The sequence below is a fragment of the Erpetoichthys calabaricus genome, chromosome 10 (assembly GCF_900747795.2).
Source record: "Erpetoichthys calabaricus chromosome 10, fErpCal1.3, whole genome shotgun sequence".
NCBI lineage: Eukaryota > Metazoa > Chordata > Cladistia > Polypteriformes > Polypteridae > Erpetoichthys > Erpetoichthys calabaricus.
The window spans coordinates 64,208,947-64,234,251 of record NC_041403.2 but is presented as its reverse complement, the minus strand read 5'-3'; the positions used below and the strand labels follow the sequence as shown (position 1 = coordinate 64,234,251).

At 35.9% G+C, this 25,305-nt stretch overlaps 1 protein-coding gene across 6 annotated transcripts in view; it reads right to left on the bottom strand.

Annotated features, from left to right (window-relative positions):
• Positions 1–25,305, bottom strand: part of rasal2 (RAS protein activator like 2) — a 260,725-nt gene that overhangs the window by 26,870 nt on the left and 208,550 nt on the right. For 4 of the 6 annotated variants that reach the window (XM_028811332.2, XM_051932425.1, XM_028811330.2 and 1 more), the window contains 7 exons: positions 16,293–16,391; positions 13,560–14,114; positions 13,325–13,469; positions 13,085–13,229; positions 11,427–11,663; positions 5,335–5,536; positions 3,776–3,975 (listed from right to left, as the gene is read on the bottom strand). In XM_028811332.2, coding sequence (XP_028667165.1) covers positions 3,776–3,975; positions 5,335–5,536; positions 11,427–11,663; positions 13,085–13,229; positions 13,325–13,469; positions 13,560–14,114; positions 16,293–16,391 — 1,583 coding nt within the window. The remainder of the gene's footprint in view (positions 1–3,775; positions 3,976–5,334; positions 5,537–11,426; positions 11,664–13,084; positions 13,230–13,324; positions 13,470–13,559; positions 14,115–16,292; positions 16,392–25,305) is intronic. The other 2 variants (XM_028811333.2, XM_028811331.2) reach the window with 1 other exon arrangement.

Here is a 25,305-nt window from a genome sequence, read left to right as displayed (position 1 = left end):
TCGCACCTTGAGCAGACAATCTTACATCAGCACATCGAATCTTGGCCAGAGAGTTCTCGCCACTTCACGAAATGGCCGGCCAAAGTAGTATATACACTGGTTATTTCTAGTAATTCGGACTTTGGCCACGCCTCGTGGCCAAAATACGAAACGGCCAGCCAATTCGGGAACTGGACATAACATATACAAATGCTGTGAACTTACATTGTTAATTAAGACCTGAGGTTATTTGTTCAAACAGAAATCAGCATAAATGCATCACAAAGTTGTATGCCATATTGCAACTCCAAGTTTATTATTTATTAAATTAATAGTTATCCCAATCTTTAACATCTCTGAAATCATTTTTTTTTTTAAATTAGGAAGAGAAACATTTGTTCTTTGTTTCTTTCTTTCCAATATTTTGTTCACAAATAAAAAGTCTTGATAATTTAACTCAAGTGGGTTTGCCATAACAGAAGATTAAATATTTCTACACAGTGCATTGGCTAAGAAAAATAAACCTCTATGTTCTGAATGGTAACCTGATAGATAGAACCAAAACACGTTTAAAGGACCAGGAGATGAACAGACGTGGTCAAAATGCAGACAAGAGCTAAAAAAAATGTAGGATCTAACTAAAAACCAAAACACTAATCATAATTCAAAGTCTAAGCCGTTGTCATAAATTCTTGTGACTAAAGACACAAGAAACACTGATACACACTGGTTTGTTTTGAAAATGAAATCCAGTCTTGAACATGGATAACCATGCAGCACCACTCTTTTATTCATCTTGTCACAATGAGTGATCTGCAAGACCATACCCACATTATCAAGCTGTTGCATGAAGGTAAAAGAACAACAAAAAGTAAGCAAATAGAAAAGAAAATGGTGTTGAGGAGATATTCAAAACATACGAGTGTAACATTAATAAAAAAATTTAAATCAAAATATACAATGCAAACAATAATTCCATAAGATTCCCAGATGTTAAGAAAATGTTGGAAAAGGTTAATTTGAAGATAATTTTGAAGAAAAAACTAGACCAAGTAAAATTTACAAAAATTAGCATATCGCGACAGTATGCAATTCTGTACACTTTATTACAACACTAACAATGTAAGAGGTATTAATTTCATTAAATGATAGTATAAACTTGTAAAACAAATTTGACAATTGACATTGTTTTGAAATGTCTGTCTCATTCCTTGAATCAATTATATCAACCTCTACAAAACATTTCTGAGAACATATGGAATGAATGGCTCCAAAGGTCAAGTGACAAAAAATTTAAAGGGGTGACGCACACATTCAAACAAGGCGATGTGCAGAATTAAATGTGGTGCTGCACAATTAAAAAAAAAAAAAATGACAAGCATAATTATAAACAAGGTAACATGCGCATTCAAATGAGGTGATGCACTCACAATCAGAGGGGTGACGACAAGTAAAAGTGCATGGAAAGGGTAGGTACCATGGCAAAACTAAAGGAAAACACTGATTGGTGTCAAGGTTTGTCTGTCAGTCTACTGGGGAAGTTTTCGGTTAAGTGGTGTGCCGAGAGAGGGAAAGTTAACATAGCATTCTTTTTTCAATTAAGTTGTTGGTTAACACAGTTCCCGGTGTATAAACACAAATGTACATTAACAGGCGGACATCAAGAGTTATATAAAAAAAAAAGACCCCAAATTAAACTGGGGTGCTCCCCGTTATTTTTTTTTTTTTTTTGCCTGCAGTGGGCCACTTGATAGTTTTTCCCAGTTTGTTAAGATTCTATATACCATTTTATTATAATAACAATCACTAAAGGAATTTATTTGTATTTTGTAACATAATGCTCCATGGCGAGTTTAATTTCGATCAAGTGCTGTATCACTGGAGAGGTATAGCAGCAAGAGACAAAAAAAATCAACCCTTGAAAAATGCAAAGTTAAAAAAAGGGGATCACTCCAGTTTACTTTGGAGTCATTTTTTTTATTAATAACATTTTATTTACTCTTTTTTGAAAGAAATCATTTAGGATACATTCAGTTACAGGACTGAAAGCAACAATTGTAAAAAGAGTCGTAAAGATAAGTGCCTGATAAATATTAGATCATTAGATTACACTACTTAAAGGAATGTCTGGTTGTCTTGAACAAGTAACACTGTGCAATTACTCAGAACTGTCAGACATATGGACACTCGGAGAACATATAAATCCTGAACGTGACGGTTGATTTTTTTGTCTCTTTTGCTGCTATACCTCTCCAATGATACAACACCCGACTGAATGTAAAATCACCACGGAATGTCACGTTAGATTACAAATAAATTCCTTTAGTGATTGTTGTTACAATAAAATGTTATGTAGAATCTTAAAAAACTATCAAGCACCACACATTGTAGACAAAAAAAAAACCTCTTGCATGGGGGAAAAAAAAAAAGAAATGGATATCCGCCTGTTAATGTACACCATCATGTACATACACTTTTACCCTTTAGTAACACTTATACTTGTCTTCACTCCTCTGATTGAGTATGCGTCATCTCTAATTTTGCGTGGCACTAAATCTAATTTTGTTGAATGTGCGCATCACACCTTTAAATTTTTTGCCACTTGCCCTTCAGGGACACCGCAGTTTCCAGGTGGAGAATTAATCACAAAAAGTCAGCACAAGTGATATTCGGAATCACATTTTATTTGGCTGCAGTGCGATAGCAGGTAAAAATGAAATTACAAGTGGCATCTGGTGATGCTGTTTTGTCCATACAGGAATGTTTTTCAAAATAGTCCTGACGCTATAAAAACTGTCTTTGAATGCAATGGAAGCAAGATACAAAGTGAAGGAAAAAAGAGAGATTTTAGCAAACAATATTTATTTTATATAGCACTTTCAATGCTTGGAACTAATTAAGCTAAGCTCATTTGTTCATCTCGTGATATTAGTGTGATTTGTTCATCACACCAACTTTTGTATTATAAACACAGAACATATATACTCATTATAGATTAGTAACAGGCATGTTTGCCATGTTTTCTGAGTTCTGACAAATTATACAGAGTACTATAAATGTGGAAACATCCACCTCATAAAATTACCATTAGATCCCAAGAGATATGGGGAGTATCAGCTGCTTGATTGACTAATGCAGCACTTTAAAGAATATAATTGTTTCCTCAGTATGCATACTTTTACCATTCATCCAAAACCATTGCTAAGATAACTATTATTTATACACATTCAAAGAAAGTTACTGCACTTACATGAGTGCTTAATAGATTGAGAACCAGGTCACTTTAGTTGTGAATCTGCATCTTCATCCCCTAAACTACTTGATATGTTACGATATATTTTAAAAATAATTATCCATAACTCCTCTTTCCCAAAGATATTTCTCAAGGTAAGAAAATAATTTGAAATTTCATGTTTTAAGTGGCCAGTTCTTTTAAAGAAAATTCAATCGGTTAATCAGAAAGACTGTAGTCTGGTAAGCCCATACATTTAACAAAGAAAAATGATCTGCACATTCCTAGTCACATCATGAAAGGCCCCAAAAAGTTTGTTTACAGATTATCTAAGCAAGAACATGTCTCTTAAGCAATGTGACCATTTTATAACATTACACATGTGCCTTTTAGTAATACTTCTTGCAACCATTATTTTAACTGCTTCAGCTCTAACATGGTGTGCTTTACAGAGGTACTTAAGGATTTGTTGCTTACTTTGCATATATTGTTGTGATACTGATGCTCAAGCAGTGGTTTGTATGCAACTATTTTTACAATTTGATAAACAAAACTCTACTGTACCTATCTCCAGGGTCTTCAAATATCCTCTGAAGTCCAGAAGAGATGCTGCCACTTATATTTTGAGAAGAACTATGGTCCTGAAACCGTCGCAACTGCTGCTGTATAGGCGTTGGGTTTGAAAGAGACTTGGTGATGTCACTCAGGATACGAGGAAGTGGTCCAAGTTTTGCCACAGTTGCCTGCAGAAAGGAATTTTCACCCTGTGTTGCAAGTTACCATGGCAGCAACATCCCGAGGTTTTCAAATGGGAAGGTACAGATGGTGGTGGATGTTGGTGGCATGCGCAGGAGCCATAATGCATTGATGCAGGGCCACATAATCATGGAGACACAGTATGGAACGTGGGAAAGGAAGGGGGGTAGCAGAACATTGTGAAAATAGAAGTATGTAAAGGAAAACAAAGGAAAAGAAATTAGGATAAAAAAAAAAAAAATCATGCTTCTAAAACAACTACTGCCATTCCAAATCAAAACTCATCATGCAGAAGCAAACTACTAACAAAGTGTTAGGTTTAACTGAAAATAAATTGAATAAAATGGTTAATTTCAGGTTAAAGGCTGTTTCATGGGAAACAATGAAACAAGCTTAACACAAAAAGAATATGATGTGTGGTGGAGAATTAGAAATGGTGAGAATGGGGATGGTAGGTGGTAAGACAGCACTAATGACAGACAGTAATGACTGAGTTCAATGATGATGTAATATTACACAATAAAATGTACATTTTACACATTTCTGCAGACTGTTTTCTATAACTCAAATAGCTATCCCATTCAAGGTATACTCGATAACAGTACAAAATTAAATAAAAATCTTACAAAAAAACAAATATAAAATTAAAAGGTTACTCCTTCTTTAGTTTCCATTAAGTAAATGCTTAAGATTCAGAAAAGGTTAATACAAAAAATAAATAAACACATAAAAATGTTCTCAATTCCAGTTATTTTAATACAGTTTGGATTCATTTAACTTCAGTGGAATAGCTGATCAGGTAAGATGTGAAGTAGTTAAAGGTCAATTTATTTTGTGACCCTGCAGTTTTTTGACTGAGGCCATCACAGCGTTATCCTACTTTACACATGTTGCTGTACTACTTAATAAAAGTATGTTTTCTTCAGTTAACTGAAAAGCTTTCTGAAGACAGCAAAAAACTTTTTATGTTTTCACTGGGCATCCATATTATATTTTAAAATGAATTATTAAACTAAACAGCCAAAATTATAATAAAAAATTCTCAAAGAAAGCAAGATGTCTAACTTATTAAAGACACCTTGCACTATATTTATCACTGAATTAATGGATACTGGGAAATGCAGCATTATTTCAACCTACAAGAAAGCAACAGCAGATGGTGCTCTTACCCATGTATACAAAAAAATAAATAAAAAATATAAAGCTTAGTACCTAGAAGAAAAGATCACATTTTTGCTTCTTAGACAGATCTTTTATTTCTGTATGAAATGATAAGAAGTTAAAACTAGGGACTAATTGGATTGTGCCAGTCATGCATTAGTGGAGATTAGAAACAAAATGAGTAATAACGGATCTATTCTACATACCTTATCAAGTTGAGATACCACTTCCCATAAAAGAGAATGCAGCACTGAGAGTTCCCTTCCAAGATCAATATATCCTTCAAATCCAGGTGTGTTGGATATTGTATCAAGATTTGAAATTTCCATCAAAAAACGCTTCATTCCAGCCCACTCATGTTCTAGGAAGTCATTCATAAAAGCCATGTATTCTTCTTTGTTACCAAATCTATAAAAGTTTATTTATAAAAATAAGATACATTTATATTTTTGTCTGTAACAAAAATTCCCAGTGTATCTGATAAGAAATTATGCTTTAACATGTATAATATGAAGAATTAAAATGCAAGATCATGTGTGTAAATATGTCTTCAAACATTTAAGCTAATCCTTTGATTCTTATGCACAGATACTATATAATGAAACAATGTATAATGGAAACAAAATTTGTACAAAGAGGTTGATACTGCATGAATTCTGTTCCATAACTAATTTCAAGAAATGTTATTTAAAAAGTTTTTCTTCAATGAAAAGTAAAAAAGTGGGACAATTTTAAAATAATTAAATATTCTGGAATTCATTTTAGCAAATTCAAGAATGTATTTAATCATTAATAATTGTGGTTATGGGCAAGAAGCCCCCCTAGAGGTAATAGAAAGAAATGTACATTTCTAATGCCCAAAGTATTGAAATAATATATGAAATTTGTTACACAGATGTGGAAAGTGTGACTATGACTGACATTTTTAATTATTCTGTATTCCAATATCCTGATTGGCATAAAAAGTATATCTTAATATTTCATAGACTGAAAAAATCCTTTAGAAAGACACATAACTACTTTAAGAGAAAAGGTTTAAAAGGAGTGATGTCAGGTGGTTTTCAAATGAAACCAATCTATACTAATTAATAAAAGGCAAAGCCCTCACTGACTCACTGACTGACTGACTGACTGACTCACTCATCACTAATTGTCCAACTTCCCGTGTAGGTGGAAGGCTAAAATTTGGCAGGCTGATTCCTTACAGCTTACTTACAAAAGTTAGGCAGGTTTCATTTCGAAATTCAACGCGTAATGGTCATAACTGGAACCTCTTTTTTGACAATATACTGTAATGGACGGCAGCTCGATGGCCGTGGGAGGCGGAGTTGAGTGTCACGTCATCACGCCTCCCATGTAATCACGTGAAAAGACTGTGAACTCAGTAGGGAGAAATGAAGGAAGAGCCGCAAACAGCGAAGAACAAAAAATTAATTAAACAATTGAGAAGGGAGCGAAACAATAAGAAGCGAGCGAGTGAAGCATACAAGCATCTTCATAAGGGAAACAAAGCACGGTGTAAAACGTAAGTTTAAATAAAGTTTATTGAAACGCTCCCGTTGCGGATTGCAATAACATATTCGTGAGATAAAAGAACGCAGTAGGGAGAAATGAAGGAAGAGCCGCAAACAGCGAAGAATAAAAAATTCATTAAACAATTGAGAAGGAAGAGAAACAATAAGAAGCCAGCGAGTGAAGCATACAAGCATATACATAAGGGAAACAAAGCACGGTGTAATACGTAAGTTTAAATTAAGTTTATAGAAACGCTCCCGCTGCGGATTGCAATAACATATTCGCGAGATAAAAGTTTAATGAGAAGACACGAGGTATAAACGAACCACACGCCGTAGCGCAACGTTAGGGGCAACAGTTTCAACCATTCTATGATCTGCTTCTCGCAACTGAAAGACGGCACATGGCGGATGTTAGCCGACTTGCTGACCGCAACGTTAGGGGCTTCAACTCTGGCGCTGACAAGAGAGATTCGATTCCCGAGAGGGGATGCAGTGATTGTGTATGCCTGATGAGCCCAGAATTAGGGAGAAACACATGTCGCATACTCTTTGCATTATTTGAAAGTAAACTATTAAAACCATTCTATGATCAGCTTCTGGGAACAGAAAGAGGGCACATGGCGGATGTAAGGAGACTTCCTGACCAACCACAAGCGTAACCTGGCAGGTAACCACCCATATAGTCAGATTGTGATTCAGAAAACGAATGCCATGAATGTAATTACCACGATCTACATACTGTCAAATAAACGAAACACACGCCGTAGCACGACAGCTGTTAAAAGCGAGGTTCACAAAAAAACAGATCCTTAACAAATTGTTATTGGTATATTTTCGATCTGTTTAAAAAGGTTTTCTTTTCTTCTTAAAAAATTAAAAGCAGTACTTCGCCGCAACGAAGCGTGAGAATTTGGCTATATATATCTGCTTCTCGCAATTAAAAGAGGGCACGTGGCGGATTTTAGACGACTTCATGACCAAACATAAGTGTTACCTGCCAGGTAGGGTTACCACTTTTAATACAAAAAAATAAGGGACGCATACTGCAGCGGGTGCCACATCTCAGTGCCAACAGTTTGCAGACTCTACTTAAAAGACCCGCCCTCCTCACTGGACAGTTAAAAAGACCAATCAAACTAACGATGACATCAAGTATTACCCAATCAAAAGTAGGAAAGGAGGCATCTTCATAAAATGCGTGTGGGATGATTTGCATGAGACGCTGCTTTAAAAAAAAATGATAAAAAAAATACGGGACAAATCCCGTCCCGTATTGATTCAAAACGGGACGCGCAATTTCATTCTCAAATGCGGCACGATTCCGTATTTTAAAGGACGGGTGGCAACCCTACAGTGCCAGGTAACCACCCATACAATCAGATTGTGATTCAGACTAGGAATGCAATGAATGTAATTACCCCGATCTACATACAAGGCGAAAGTCTTGCAACATTCAAAGATGATGGTTTGGGATAACTACACCATAGAACATAAAAGAGCTTATGAAGCCTTGAACCGAAAAAAGCAAGATCTCAGAGATTGTAAAAAAAAAAAAAAAAAGGAGGTAATGTCGTTTTACTCGCTGTAGATTTTAGTCAAACATTACCAGTTATTCCACGAGGGAGACCAGCAGATGAACTCAACGCGTGTTTAAAATCCATGCTTCTCCCACGCTCGGTTATATGTCGCGTGTTCTCGGGTAGGTACACCAAAAAATGTATACATTTAAGCATGTAATGGGCAAACAAAAAATGAGGTATACCCGAAGGCACTGCAGTAGTACTTAATGTAACTTTACTTCTTAAATGTTAATGTTTTACTGTTTAATAATTTATACGCTTCTTATATGTTGTTCAAATTCTTTTATCAAAATACCAGTGACAGCGCAATGCACGATAACACGGAGTGAATACACCATACGCATCTGCCCACGGCCGCCCTGGTGTGCGCAGATAGGAGTTGATTCTACAATAAAATAAAATAAAGATAAAAAGAGTAATACAATCATCACCCATAAACCGGATAGTAGACGTGACGTACTATATGTGTACCAGATTTCAAGTCAATAGGTGAAACGGTTTGGGAGCTACAGGTGATTTAAAATCCTGGACAGACAAACGAATAGCCACGGTAGCAAATTACAGAAGAAGATTTTACTGTTTAATAATTTATATTTATATGAAATGTGCTTCTTATATATTACTTCATATTCTCATATGATAATGATGTTAATGTTGTTTATATATATATGAATATTTATATATATTTGAATGTATGTCTATATTTATATCTATATATATATATATATATATGTAGATATGTAAATTTGTATATGTATATATATATATATATGTATATGTGGATGTGTATATGTAGATATGTATATATATGTATATATGTTTATGTATATATATGGTTACATAACCTCTTTAACACACTACTTCTCCGCTGCGAAGCGCGGGTATTTTGCTATATGTAGATATCTGTATATGTAGATATGTATATATATGTATATGTATATATATATATGTTTACATAACCTCTTTAACACACTACTTCTCCGCTGCGAAGCACGGGTATTTTACTATATATATATATATATATATATATATATATATATATAGTAGAACCTCGGTTAGAGAACGCCTTTGATAACGAACAATTCGGATAACAACCAAAAATTTCACTAAAAATTTGCCTCCGATAGCGAACAAAATTTCGGATAGCGAACAGATTGCTACGTCATGCACACGCAACCAGCGGACAGCTTCCCATCTTCCTTTGCGCTCGAGACACGGTTACGAACAGACGTTCATTATATATACATATACATATATATGACAGCAACACTCATAACAATGACAACACAATTACATTGACAATCATGTTACGTTATCTTTAAAATGTTTCCTTTACTTTTTCATAACCTCTTTAACACACTACTTCTCCGCTGCGAAGCGCGGGTATTTTGCTAGTCAATTATAAATTTACCTCCTTCTGAATGTATGTGTATATGTATGCTGGCATAACAGTTAAGGCTTTGGGCTTTAGGGTTCAAACACTGAGGTTGAGGGTTCAGATTCCACTTTTGACCCTGTGTGACCATGAACAAGCTTTCGAGGCAACTGAAGGCCCCATCTTGCCTAAAGAAGGGGCATTTGTTGCCTTGAAAGCTTGCATATTGTAATCGGTTCAGTTAGCCAATAAAAGGTGTAATTTTGCTTGACTTCTCATTGCATCTAATATGTTTAGTAATACTAAGTGTTTATGGATTATTTCATAAAAAACAGCAACATTTCTAAAAGTTTTACAAACCTGATAATTCATTTGCTAAGTGTTCAAAACGCATCACAATTTGGAAATCGTGTCAGAGTACAAAAGGTTCAAAGATCCAATAAGACAAATGCCTCACATGAGGCTAACCCTATAAGACTGCTTCTCAGATATCAGAATTCAACCATTCATTCATCTTTGTAAAATCTATTCAATCACTTCAGCGGTAAAGTTGCTGGTCCCACATACAAAGCTAGTGTTGCTATATAAACAACAACTGTAAGTAACACATTTGCCTATTTTAATGGAAAACAGACATGCTGCATTTCAACAAGTTTTGGTAATTATGTTTATTTTATTTTTTTTTACTATTTGGTAATTTTTCTATTTATTATTGTTATTGCATGTAAGCTATATTTCATTGCCTACAGCATGTAAAGCTGTACTACAGTGTTTTAACCAATTTCTTTCAAAAGGAGTAGCTGAAATTATTTCAGCTGTGTTGACTGAGATATGATATCTAGAATATTGTAAATGAACAAGAATTGACAACTCATTATTATAATAATGCAGTGTGGTTTCAAAGTGGGATTAATTGCTTTATCTGAGCTCCAGGTTCAAATCCTGTTATACTTCATGTCTGTATGGAGTTTGCGTGTTTTCCCCAGATTTGCATTAGCTGTCGCTAGTGTACTCTGGTTTACTCCCACATTACAAAGGAATTAATTTTAAGTTAAGTGGGTGAGTGCACCTATTCAGAGTAAATGCCTACATTATCCCAGATAATGTTAGAAAGGAAGAGGCTCATAAAACAGATACATGAATGAATATTTGATACTTTTGAAAACTGACAATACAGCAAGAGGTACACTTCTCCCTCAACGATTCCTGGATTCAAATCCAAACTAGGTAATCCCAGTGTGTAACATTTACATGTTCTTTCCATATTTGTGTAGGTTTTCTCTAGGTGCTCCAGTTTCCTTCCACTTTTTACAAACTAAGGTTAGCATGACTGGTACCTCTAAATTAGTCCTCTGGATGTGTGTAAGTGTGCCCTGTGATACTGCCTGTTAGGGATTGGTTCTTCCCTAATGCTACATAAACAGGTTGTACACCCATATACCATTCCCCTAGAGGAGAACTAGGGAGATAGGAAACTTATCAAATCAATAAGTAAAAATGGAATAAAAATATTTACAACATTTAATTTTGCATAGACCGTTCTGATATAATGAGAACAGCTGGGGGGGACAGTAAGCAAATAAAATTTAATGATTGGGTTTAGGGTGAGGACAGGTAAAATTGTGCATGCAAGGTAATGCGAGTTTGAGCTTCAGTGGGTACAGATACAGTAGCTGCGTATTTTCACCATGTGCAAAACTCTAAATGTGTGTGTAAATTCATGTAAAATATAACACCAAAATAAAAGGAAAGAATCTGAAATAAAAAACAGCATAAAATGAAATTCTAACTTTTTAAAAAGATAAGGAAAACTTGAATCAACATACTTTGCAAAATTAGCAAGGTTCTGAATGACCTTGGCGATGAGTGTTAGTGTACGTGATGTTCGGTCATCTGGATACTCTTGCATTAAGTTAAAAAGACTGGGTGACATAATGGCAGGACACAGAAAACGGAGGAAAAGAGAGGCACTGATGAGGCGCTCACTTATATCTTGTTTTCCTCGATTCAAGCAGTGATGTTTCCAAGCTGCAAAAACTTCCTTTAGCTCTCGTGGAAAAACGCTTAAATCAAAAGAAAAACATGTTACAATTCTATATTTGTACATAAATAAAATTTACAATCCTATATCTATAGACAAAACCTTAACAGGAAATAAAAGCTTGGCTGTTTTGTGATGAGTAACAATAATATTCAATAAGTTAAAAAAAACCTGATTTACAGTAAAGAAACTTTGAAGAATAATTGAAAAAAATTAAATATAATCCATGTTTTTTCTTATATAAGCAATATATTGTGACATACAGTTAATGCTAAACTTTCTCAAGGGTAATGTTATTAGATAACCGCGTGAAAGTCAAAAATGAAAATGATGATAAAATGAACCTATGGCAAATAGAGGGTTAGGCTCCGTGATAGCTAAAAATAGTAATCTTTCAATAGGGACTGCTCAAATTATACTTTTCGGCATACATTCTTTTATAACAAAACATAATTTCTTATAATATTTGTTTTTCTAACACAATAATCATGAAATAAACCATAAAACGCAGTACATATAATAAAATTGGTAACATGTAGAACATTTTTTCTCGCTAGTTATTCCCTAGAATTCCAAGACATTTTTTGCTAACATCTCAATAAAAAAAAAAAAAAAAAAAAGTTTAGTCCCTGATGTTGGAAGATGCTGAGAGACGGGTGAGGTCTCGACTTCCCTTTCGACACTCGGACTTTCATAGCTGGCAAATACTGTTGGGAGACCACGAAGGACACACTGGCTTGAAATAATGCACCAGCAATGTCTCCTTAAGGGTCTCAGAGTATGGAAGCTTAGTTAAGGTAAGGTGATATTTGACCTTGAGACTGCAATTATGATGGGATCAGCAGCCTCGATGTCTCTAGCCAGCTGGTTGATTCATTCACACCAAACTTACTGCCGACATTCTGGCACAAAGTTTTTCTACATTAATACCTTTGATTTCTCACTAAGCTGCATAACTGACTTTGCTTGCCTGGACTTACAGTGCGAAGAATTTCACCTAACATAATTGCAACACAAAAATTGATTTAAGCAACACAATGAAAATATGTAATAAATGTATGGGGAGCCTTTTTGCAACGGTGGGTTAATAAAAACTGCTGAAGTACCTAGTAGAATACTAGCCACTGTCCAAACCTGCGTCGTGGAGCCCATGAATGTATGTGATTGTCAACGTGAAAGTAAAAATGAGGTGGGTGACTAATAAAATTGTGTGAATGACTGAAGTAACGAAAGTTAAATGTGCAATTGTTGAGAACTGACTGTATTTAAAATTTGTCAATCCAATCCTGGTTAAGCTAAAAACAATTTAAATAAAGGAAAATATAGGAAAATTGAAATAAAAACTATACTTTCAAGCCATTTTTTTCCCAATTTGCTGTGTCTGAATCTAAACCCTAATTGCTTTAACTTTCTAAAGACTATGAAATGGTATCTTGCTCCTACCAGTATGAGTTGATAATCTTGCAAAAAGCTAATTCACAACACATTTTGAGGTTGCTCTGGTGTTCTGACAGTTCACTTGATGAACATTTATTTGGATCCACTTCACAATTCTCTTCTGATTCATACAGTGCTTTTATAAATTCTCCTATAAATAAAATATGATAAAAAAAGAAATTTTAGTAGAAATTTTTAATAATTATTTTTCAAACTGTTGTTGAAATTGGTTAGCCTAATACCTACCAAGGGCATCATGAAGGTATTTTTGCCCAACTAGCTTCAAATATTCTTCAATTGCTTTGGTTGCAAGTGTATTTTCACGGAAGATCAGAACTTCATGTTCTCCACAACGGTCAACTTCCGACATGACCAAATCTGTCAAAAAGTCCTAAAAGAAATGTGAAAATTACAACTGTCTAAATGTAACTCATCCCCAGTACCAGATGCGCTAGCAATGTAAATGATTTTTTACACTTACCTTGGCCCTGCCTGTACTTTGTAGTATGTGAACCAGAGCACAGGCCATCTCTTCCTTGTTCTTTACACTGATGACAGGTTCCAAAACTGAGCACAGCATAGTGTAATTATTGGTAATAAATTCAGCAAACTCTTTGTATTGCTCCATTGGAAGAATTGAGATGGTTTGGAATCGGGACTTGATACGAATAGATGGGCCACCTGTTTTGCCTTTGTTTGGTGTTGGTGTGCTAACTGGGTACCACTTTTCCATGAATTGGCGACCTGTGACACTACTAATAGGAATATTAACAAGACCAACATAATTATTCTTATCCTTCTTTTTCTTCTTGTCCACATCCTTGTAAATATGGACTGTGATATTGCGCACCAGTGGTAAGCTATAGAACTCAAAGTGTTCGCCCCAAAACAAACTTTCTACTTTGTTTTTGCTTGTAGTGCGAGCATATAAAACATCATCAAGGCACAGTTCACAGAAATATTTTTTCTTAGGTGGTAGGTCTTTAGCTTCAATAATCCATAGCCTTAGAACATTTTCGGCTCTCCTACAATTATCCTGGTAGAAAAGAAAATAAGCATGTTATGACTTGGCCATCTTTCGAGGGGAAAAAAAAATTCGAGATTTGAATAATTCCAATGCTGTATTGAAAAGTCAGTTTATTGTTATATACTGTAACTTTATTGATCTGCTCTTGAAAATAATAAAGGACAATTGAAATGATCACTTAAGTTAATGATTATATTTTAGTTCATTAAATGTCGCATTTCTTCAGATAAGTGATGTTTACAAACTTATTTAGGGTGACCAGGTTCTCCTACACCCAAAAATGGCCATTTGGTAACCTTAGACCTAACTATAACCTTTTGACACTATTTTTAAATATTGTTTTATTTTTTATTATTATAAATACAGGAGAACCAAATCATATCCACATAACGTTGCCACATAAAATTGCAAACCTATATAGTATTCTTGAACATCAATCTACTTACCATATCCTACTGGAAGAATGTCAAAGTGCAGGAAGATGAAAGGCCTACAGTATATACTGAGAAAAAACTCTTCCGTACCATGAAAAACAATGTGTAAACACTAACAACCTAATACACAGGTAACTCATGACAGCCTTGCAGCTTGAACTGATTTAATGTATCTCTATGTCCCCACTTATTTAAAATATATTTTGCTCAAACTGAAAAATGTCATCCAAAATATACACTCTGTGTGACTGGTCTATAAAATGTCCTGGAAATTTTAATGCTGAATTTATCATAGAATATATAAACATACATACATACATGACAAAAACATCTTTAATCGTAACTGAATACTTTTTTCAAAAATAAGCAACTTCTCTAAAGACATGAACCAACCATAAAACACAATGCACTAAAACCACAGAGTAATTTGTATAGTAACTAAAAAAAGATACTTTTGAATTGTTGTTCAGTCTCTCTACCACCACTGCCATCAAATACGAGTAAGAGCTTGACAAACTTTAACTACATCACTTTAGGCAGCTGCTCAACTCTTACCTGCAGAAAACAAGGAATTATTTTCCAGGAGAAGATCATTAACTCAGATTTGGACACGCTAATTCTAATTGCTTCTTCTGAATGCTGAGGTTTAACCACTGTCAAGAATCTCAGCTCCAGTAAACTGGTAAAGCCATTCCCAGGTGGTTGAGGAGTGTCACTGGAACATACCCTCTTTTAAATGTCATTAATAATGAACTGACACTTTTTTGGCCTGTTGGTATGTCTTAATCAAATAAGGAGACCATCCTGCTAACAATGCATAGGTCTTCCTCAACTTGACATGGTATCCACCAATGAGTCTTAGGGTTACCATCATAACAACCATAAATAAGCTTTTCATCACAGCTCCTTGCAGTTGCCTCCAAATAAGAGTTTATTTTATTTTATTTTTTTTTAACAGAGTCAATTCAGACTCTACCTCCCTAACTTCTCCCAAAATGCAGGAGTAATTCTTCCTAACAGAGAACTGTTACTGGATCTCCATGTTATTAATGTATTGATAATAATGTCTCAATGGAAGGTTACTCATAAGTATACCTGTTACCAGAGTACCTTGGGCCAAAGTTCAATAATTGACTTTGTAGTTGTGTCCGAGGCTGTATATTCTTGATAGCTGGGTAAAGAGAGATGCTGAGCAGTCAAATAATCACCCCTTAAAACTAAGATTGTGCCCTTTGGATAGAAAGACCTAAAAGGGTAGTGAGTGTGTACAAGAAATAACTAGCAGATGGCTTTGGTTCAGAATGATGGATTCAACAAATATACAGTAATTCATAAATAGACAAAAACTGAATTCTCATATTTAGCTACAATATGCAAACAATAAATTGAGCCAATCCATTATATTAAAAGATAATTTAAATAAATGACATAATAATATTTTGTCCTTACCTACGCAGTGGACTTTGATATTACTTAAGGAGTGAAGTAAAACAAACTATATGGCTACCTAACAAGTTATTATTTTCAGAGAAGCAAGCTCTTCTTAAATATGCTTTATTCACCACTGAATTTAACATCATTATAAATTTTGCAACTAGTGAAGACTGATTTAACTACTCTTCAGTTTAAAAAAACAAATTATATTTGCTGAACAGACCAAAAATCAACAGATTTATACCAGTGTGTTACATCTAATGCTTCAATGAAATTAATGATTGTTTTAATGCACTCTGTGATACTTCACATAGCTTACCTTGTTGGGCTGTACTGTTCTTTTAAGATTCTCCATCCATTTGTCTCTTTCAGCTGCCGATGAGCAACTGAAACATTTGCTTCCACCAGAATATGTTACCTAAATAGAATCCAAGACATCTAAGATTTTAAGGCTGAAATGTTTTGTAGTATTTTTTTTTCTCTAAACTGGTGATAAGTGCACCATTCAGAACTACTTTTACAAGATCCTTTTACTACATACACATTTCTGGCTTGTACACTTGAAAGATTAATGTTTTCAGGGAACATGATGCAGACAAGTAAAACAAGTAATTTAATAAGATGAGAGTAATTTCTAAGCCATAGAACAAGATTTTGCCATGTTTAAGTCTGTCTGCATTATAGAACAATACTTCCTGGAAACCTAATTAACCTAAAGTAAACCATGAGATGAAAGAGATCGCTCTATTGGGAACCACTTCATACAGTACTAAGCAACTGCTTTAAATTAGTATACACCAATGTGGAAGATGATAATACATGTTTTATAATAATATGGAGACCAAAAATCACACAGAAAACAAGGAAAAGAAGGTTCAACAAAGGATACATAAAAACTGGAAAGCAAATAAATGAAAAACTCAAGGCCTAAATGAAAAATAAACATTATTTGATATGATTTCTAACAGATAATCTAGCACTTACTTTTAAGTCCAAATATCTTTATTCTATTAACTTTATTCCCTATATTTTCTTTAACTTTATTTTTTTCTAACTGGATGAATCATCTATCTAGTTTTGAAGGAAGCGGCTGAATCAGTAAATGCCCATTGGCTCACCATCAATTTAGGGAAAGAAACAATGGTATGACAGTCTACTGCTGCCGATTAAATCAAGAAACATGACAGTTAGTTCTAATTGAAAACTTCTGAACACATATCTTAGACCAGTGCTCCGCAACCGGTGTGCCGCGGCACACTGGTGTGCCTTGAGCCGATACAGGTGTGACGCGGTCAAATAAGACAATTTTCTAACTAAATAATATTTCAACGGTCCTCCTTAGAAACACAATAACGAGAATACGTGCAATGAAATATTCGCGTAAATAGCCTTTTAAAGGTTTCATAATTTTATGTGTCATTTCTCTGAAATAATAAATCCCATCGCCTGGCGCCTGTCGCCTACAACGTAGGCCCTACGTAGTCGCCAGACAACTCCGTAGTATGCTTTGATAGGCAGATCGCTCCGTGTCCTCACCTAGATTCAATTCAAGCCGACGTATTAGTCGTGCTACGTCGCATTCACTTGTCTTGCGACAGTAGTTATCATTCATTACTATTAGTTGTGTTGCTGAATTGTGTATGGTTAACGTTCTTCGTGTGATTCATATTTAGTTTTATACCCCTTTAAATATGGATAAATTTTTACGTGGAAAAGATTCGTCTTCACGTACAGATGATGAAGAACCCAGCACAAGTGTTGCAAAAAAAAAACAAAGAAGATTGTGAAAAGGAAGTACAACGAAGACTACATTCGATACGGATTCTCGTGGTGTGGTGACGAAACGGCTCCAAAGCCACAATGCATCATTTGCGGCGATCAGCTATCAAACGAGGCAATGGCACCCAGTAAACTAAATCGCCATCTAAATTCAAACCATCCCAGTTACGCCAAAAAAGACAAACAACTCTTGTGTTAATTAAAAATGATAAGCTTAAAAGATCTTGACCAAGAACTTCGGGTTGCGCTGTCAAATATTGAGCCGAATATAAAACTTTTGTGTTCATTGAAACAAGCGCAGGTATCACATTAATCAGTCATTATGTTATAATAATTATTAAGATTGCATAAAAGTTAATATAGTATAGTTTTTATGTATGTATACTTATAATAAATGTATACTTATAATAAAAAATGAAAATTTATTGTAAAATTTGTGTATTAAATTCATATCTATATATCAGTGGCGTAGCTGGAGATCATGTTGCCCGGGGCGGTGAAAAATTTGACGCCCCAAAGCTGAAAGAAATTTTTTTTTTGCGCCTCCTCAAGGAACAAAAAAAAAAAAGAAAGTACCGTAGTTTGGACGCCCCTAAATAGCTGACGCTCGGAGCGGACCCCCCCCAGCTATAGCGACGCCACAGCTATATATTTTAGCTTTTGACGTGCCGCGGAATTCTAGGAAGAACTTTGGTGTGTCGTAGGTGAGAAAAGGTTGCGGAGCACTGTCTTAGACAAACATAACTTGTTTCAATTATCAATATACAATAACACAATATATATCTTTAGGTGAAAAACTATGCAGGATCTTCCTTTAGTAACTTTATGCACTATACATAAGCTAATAATTTATTACACATATTGATCAATTTCTCACATACACTGTATGGATTCAAGCCCCATTTTTACAGAAGGAACTGTATATAACTTTACTTTAGAAGGCTTTTGGTCAAGAACAGATTAAACTTGGACTGTTCACTGATATTTTTACTCTGCCACTATATACCACATTTACTCAAATATTCACCTCTGCAATCCTTTTGGTCAAGTATTTTATGTAAGGTAAATGCATTGCTCCATCATACTCTGATTACAAAAAGAAAAGTCCGAACTACCATAATGCTAACACTATGTTTGACATGTTAATATTTCTAAAATCTTACATATGTGTACTGGTAGTTTCTAGGATCCCTGTATAAAAAACAAGGCTGCAGATAGGCGATTTCTTGCCAGCTATACTTCCATAAAGGTTATTCCCAATCAGTTATTAATGACGACTTACATTTGGGATTCTGGAAACCATGTTCCACAATAGGTAAATTATAAAATGTCTGTGGTAGTGCCAAAATGTATCAAGCAGGATAGGTATTCTTGGATAAGTAATCAAAGGAAAATAGGGTTTTGATGGTTTGTAATAAATTATTATTAAATAAACGTTATTTTTATGGAAGAGTAAAGGACCCTTGAAAAAATGTGTGTGTCTGAGGATAGGGCCACACAATAAAACTGAAATAACTTGTGACATCAGCCCTTACTGTATATAGTATGGGACTTCAAATCAAATTTTGCATTTGAACCAAACTGAGTGCCCTGTTTATTGACCAGTTATTAAATTGCTGATCTTAAACTGGTTCATCATGCAGGAAAAATCTCTGAATAGGACCTGTGTCCACTGTAAGACACACACACAAACTCCCACATTGGGGCCAATTTATGGTCACAAATTAACTTAAACATATATGTGGAGATGTTGATGGAAACCTGGGACTGGAAATGACAGAATGGTCTGAGAAAAATATATTTTAACTGTACTATCTTTAAAGAAAACTCTTACAAGCATTTGTTGAAAAAAAAACACACTTTCAAAAGAGCTTGAGTGTGCAGGATTACTGCAATATGACTACTTTAATTCCAAAGACATTCAAACATTTGAACTTATAAACAATTTTGACAAGAACAGATCAAACGTCCCAACAAATCTTACCAATCCTATTTGTTTAATTGTTCCAAAGTAAAGTATTAAAAGTCCATAAAGTATTACATGTTCAATTATTTCCATGTGTGTACAGTGGATATAAAATGTCTACACATAACATGCCAAAATGGAAGATTTTGTGTAATAAAAACAATTAAATCCAAGATAAATCCTGTCAGAACTTATTCCATCTTTAGTTAAAAGTTGCAATCTATACAAATTAGGTGAATAACAATCAGAAACTGTTTAGTAAAAAAATGAAAAAAAAAACCAAAACAAAAACCATACAAAATCCTGGTTGAATTAGTGTACACACCTTTTAATAATCAAGGATGCGGCTACATTCAGAATCAACCAATCACAATCACATCTCAAATAGTAGTCAGTATACCTGACATCAATTAAAGTGGCTCTGATTGAGCTTAGACAAAGTTTGGCTAACCCTGTAGTATTATTCTGATATCCTCTTGATTGCAAAATACTCCAAAACCATAGTCCACAAAAAGCTTTTAAAACATGCCCAGGATCTCATCTTTGAAAGGTATCAGTCAGGACAGGGTTGTGTGGTAGGGTAGCAAGACAAAAGACTTTACCCACAAAGAAAAACATCCAAACTTGGATTAACTTTGCAAAAAGCTGTACCCAGTTTCCTACAACAATGTGAAAAAATGTATCATGGTCTGATGAAACCAAGGTTGAACTATGTGGCATCAGTCTGTTGTCTTGGTTACAATTTTTTATTACACAACATTTGTGATTTTGGAAGGGGAGTGTACACTTTTTATATCCAGTGTATGATTCTGTGTGGAGGAAAAAAGTTTCTGTGAAATCTACTACTAACCTTCCATTTGCATCACTGTGTTTTTGCTGAAAACTTAAAATAACTGGAATCCACCATTCCACTAATTCCTTTCAAAATTTTAAAAACTTCAATTATATCACCAACTAATCTCATTTCACTTAAACTGGAAAAGTTCAGCTCTTTCAATCTTTCTTCAGTGCTCAAAACTCAGTCCTGGAATCAGCCTAGATACCCTTTTCTGGACATTCTCAAATGCTGCCATGACTTTTTTGTAATATGGAGACCAAAACTGTACACAATGCTCAAGATGAGGTCTCACTATTGGGTTATATATCTTAAGCATAGTGTGCCATATAACCAAATATTCTATTTAACATCTTAATGGCTTCTGCAGGCTGTATGGATGTAAATTGTGAGAGTCCGCTAGGACTCCTAGATTCTTCTCAAAAAGTTGTATTTTCAAGTTTCAAAACTCCTATCAAGTATTCAAACCCAACATTGTTTATATCCTACATGTAATGTCTTATATATTTACTTACTGTATATTAAATTTCATCAGCCTTGAATCTGCCCACACCCATATTCTGTCTAGATCTCACTGAAATGATTTGGCTCATTGAAGATTATCTGCCATTCCACCTAGTTTGGTATCATCTGTAAATGTAACCACACTGCTTTTATATTCTTATTCAAATTATTTAAATATGTTGAAAACAGCAGCTGCCCAAGCACTGATATCTGAAGGACACAACTTTAAACATTTATCAGTTGTAAAAAAGTTCTTGTCATGACGCTGTTTAGGTCAATTTCTTTCACCCACCTATACACTTGCTTCTTAAATTCCCACCTCATGAAAAGCTTTCTAGAAATCCAGCAAATATAATACGCATCTTTCTGATCATATGCTTTTGTTGCTTCCTCATTGAATTTCAGTTTATTTGTGAAACATTATCTCCCCTGTTTGAATTCAGGTTAACTTTTTGACAATACACTTGTACTTGACGTGTGATGCTCAGTCTTTTCCTTAATAATTGATTCATCAATTAACTCTTTCAGGGCTGATGTTGACTTTTGTCAAAAGAAGGAGTTGACGATGGGAATCAACTGTAAACGGTGACAAAACCAACTGTTATGTTTTAATTGGACTCTTGTTTCTAGAAGGAAAGTTAGATTCATTGGTTAGACTGAGATTTCCTGCGCTCGCGTGAATAGCAAGGCGCAAACAACAGCCAAAATGGGACTGACATCTGGCGAGAGATCAAAGCAAATGCATAAAGCAAAATACTCTGCGGGTGAGGTTTTGCCTATTATTGCCTCTGAACTGGACTATGACTTGTCAGATTATGATTTTGACACAAGTGATTGAAAACGAATGTGAGGTTGCCAGGTAGGACTGCCACTTAACAATGATAAGAGGTAGAAACCAGTTTGCAATGCATTGCAACCATGACCGCTGCTGCCGCCCCAGCCACATGAAGACAGCAAGCCTGCTGCACATTCTTGGCAAACTGGCAGCCACAGCATGCAGCAAAAGATATTTTATGAAGATTTCTGTGTGAAAACATTGCTTTTCAGAAACTGTCTTTGGGAAAAAATATTCAGCCCTCAAAGAGTTAAACCATGATGTGTGTTAATCTTACTGGCCTATAGTTGGATCAGCCTGATCACATTTATTTAAATGATGAGACAATATTTGTTAGCTTCCACTCCTTAGGAATTTCCTCTTTGGGCAATGATTTTGAAAAACAGGCATCAGTGGTTTACACATACACTCACTAATCTCTTAAGTACTCCAAGGTGCATGTTATCTGGTTCTGATGACATGTTAGCCTATTGCAGCTTATTTAACCGATGCAGCACTGCTCCATCTACAATTTCCAAATCACTAAGTACCTCATTGACAGATCCTATTACTGTTGGGTGGTTATTAACTTCTTCACATGTGTAAACTTCAGAAACATTTAAGTGCTGAGTGATCACTATTTCACTATTTGTGTATTTTAGCTTGTCTTTACCAACAGTGATGCATTTCATCTCCTTCATAACTGTTCTTTTACTACTAGAAAACTGAAAAAAATCTCTCTGGATCCTCTTCTGCCTCTTATGTAAAATATAACTAAGTGCCTTTTAGATTTCCTAATATTCTTTTTAATCATTGCCCTCATGCTGTCATAATCCCTAGAGTACGTGATGGAATTATTTGCCTTGCACACTTTATACAGCTGTTTTTACCTGTGTATCTTCTTTTTCAGCTCCATATTTATCCACTAAGAATTTCTCTTTCTTACATCTTTTAAATTTATGGATGAAATTGATGTCCTGCTATGTCCTTCATTAAATGTAAAACATTTTTAAACCTGCTTCTCATCTATTGATTTACCCTGTTTTTTTTTTTGTTTTTTTTTAGATTTTGCTGATTCTGATCAAAATGAGACCTACTAAAGTTGCACTTAACAATTTAAATTATTGAATATGTACTCTGCCCAAACATTGTGAAGCATCTTATATTATGGTTAGTAGATCCTAATGGTTCAATTACATCTATCCCCTGAATTCAATTCTGATCAGTCATTTCTGATTATTACTATTACTAGCCTTACTATTTGTAAGGCTAGCTCAAGTAATATTTGAGTAAGTAAAGACCTCTTGACTATAAAATTCCTTTCTTAACCTGCCTTTTAAATGTCATCAAAAATTTTTGTTGACACTGCAATCCATATTTTATTGAGAGGAGGTGTTGCATCTGTAACATATTCCCAATATCTGACCCCTATACTTACTACTCTCTAGTCCAATCCAAACATCTCCCTAAGATGGCTCACCATCCAAACAAGAAGGCATGCTTCCACATTTCATTTTTCATGAAAAGCCAAAATCCTTTTTTATACAGTTTTTGCCTGTATTTCCTAAAAAATGCAAAAGCATCATAATTACAGCCAGCTACATAGAATAAACATATTTTATTTATGTTACTCCTACTATTACGGATATTACTAATTTTAATGCATTACTCATTTTACTTAAGACTTTAAACTTGTGGGCTTGAAAATTCCAAGATTCATGCCAAGTTTCCCCATCTATATATATAATTCACTAAGCCGGGAGACAAGTAGCCACCCATGGAAAGCATGCCGGAAGGGGCGTGGATTCACTAAACCGCCGACAAGTAAGACGCCAATGGCGCACGCAGGAAGGAGCCAGGCCCACCAACTCTTAAACCATTGGATACGACGAAAAAAATCACAGAGCCACGCCCACCAACTCGGACGCAACGCCTCAGAAAACATGCCGTCATTTCTGTTTGTCTGTGCCACAGTCCACTTGCAGCTCTGAGCCACGTTGACTTTTCATTAGTCAATCTCAGTGGAACCTTGGTTCACACAGAGGCAGCGCCAGAGAGACAGAGGCACACACAGAGGCAGCGCCAGAGAGACAGAGGCACACACACACACACACACACAGAGGCAACGCCAGAGAGAGACAGAGGCACACACAGGCAGCACGAGAGAGAGAGCCGCGCACACACAGGCAGTGCCAGAGAGAGACAGAGGCACACACAGAGGCAGCGCGAGAGAGAGAGCCGCGCACACACACACAGAGGCAACGCCAGAGAGAGACAGAGGCACACACAGGCAGCGCGAGAGAGAGCCGCGCACAAACACAGAGGCAGCGCCAGAGAGAGACAGAGGCACATACAGGCAGCGCGCAAGAGAGAGCCACGCACACACACAGAGGCAGCGCCACAGAGAGACAGAGGCACACACAGGCAGCGCAAGAGAGAGCCGCGCAATCCTTTAAAACTGAAGTTAAAACACAATAAAGGAAGCAGTCTTTAAAAACCAATAAGCCCTGTGCCTCTTTTTCATTAGCGTCTCACCTGCTTCAGGCCCTGCAACAGTCGAGACGCTCTCTCTGCAGCTGACCTTCTCTGTGCCTGACTCCACTACTGTCAGTCGCCTGATTAAAAATGGCCTTTTGAAAGGGAGCTATGGACCCGCTATACCACAGGAACACATTGCCTTCGAGCCTGCTCTCGCTCACTCTAACGTACCGGCTTTCTCTCTCTCTCCTCACTCGCTCACACACTGCACAGGAAAGAAATGCCCGCAGCACGAGTCTACCCGGAAACCGTTTCAGCCACACTTCCACGCCCCTCGCTACACTGTGAGTGCGATGATTATTTATTTAAAAATGGGCTTTTGAAGGGGAGCTGTGGACCCGCTATACCACAGGATCACCTGTGACATTGCCTTCACATTGTTTTCCTTGTATTTATGATCTTGTTGAGCAGATCAGACACCCAGGCAAACAACACTGAATAATCAATAGCTGCAACCACTTTGCCTGCCCCAACTCTACACCTGAGTCGGTTCTGTCTGTGTTCAGCGGTGTTTCCCAAACTCGGTCCTGATGAACCCCTGTGGATGCAGGGTTTTGTTCCAACCAGATTCCTAATCATTAATGCCGGTGAAACTCATCCGGGATAAGTCGGTTTTTCAAACGCAGACGTGTACCACATTAGTCTAGCAGACTATCTGGATGTAAAAATGTCATTGACGAAACTGTTGCTCTCAAACTTCGCAACATGGCTGTTGGCTTTGTTTGCCAACATTGAGATAATGTCGGCGACGTGGTCACAAACTGCAACAACTCACCACACAAGGACGCCCTGTCTCTCGAGGCATTCACACTGCCGGAAGACAACCATGGGATACGCAGAAAACAGCCATGTCAGTCAACGCAGATCAGACACCCAGGCAAACAACACTGAATAAT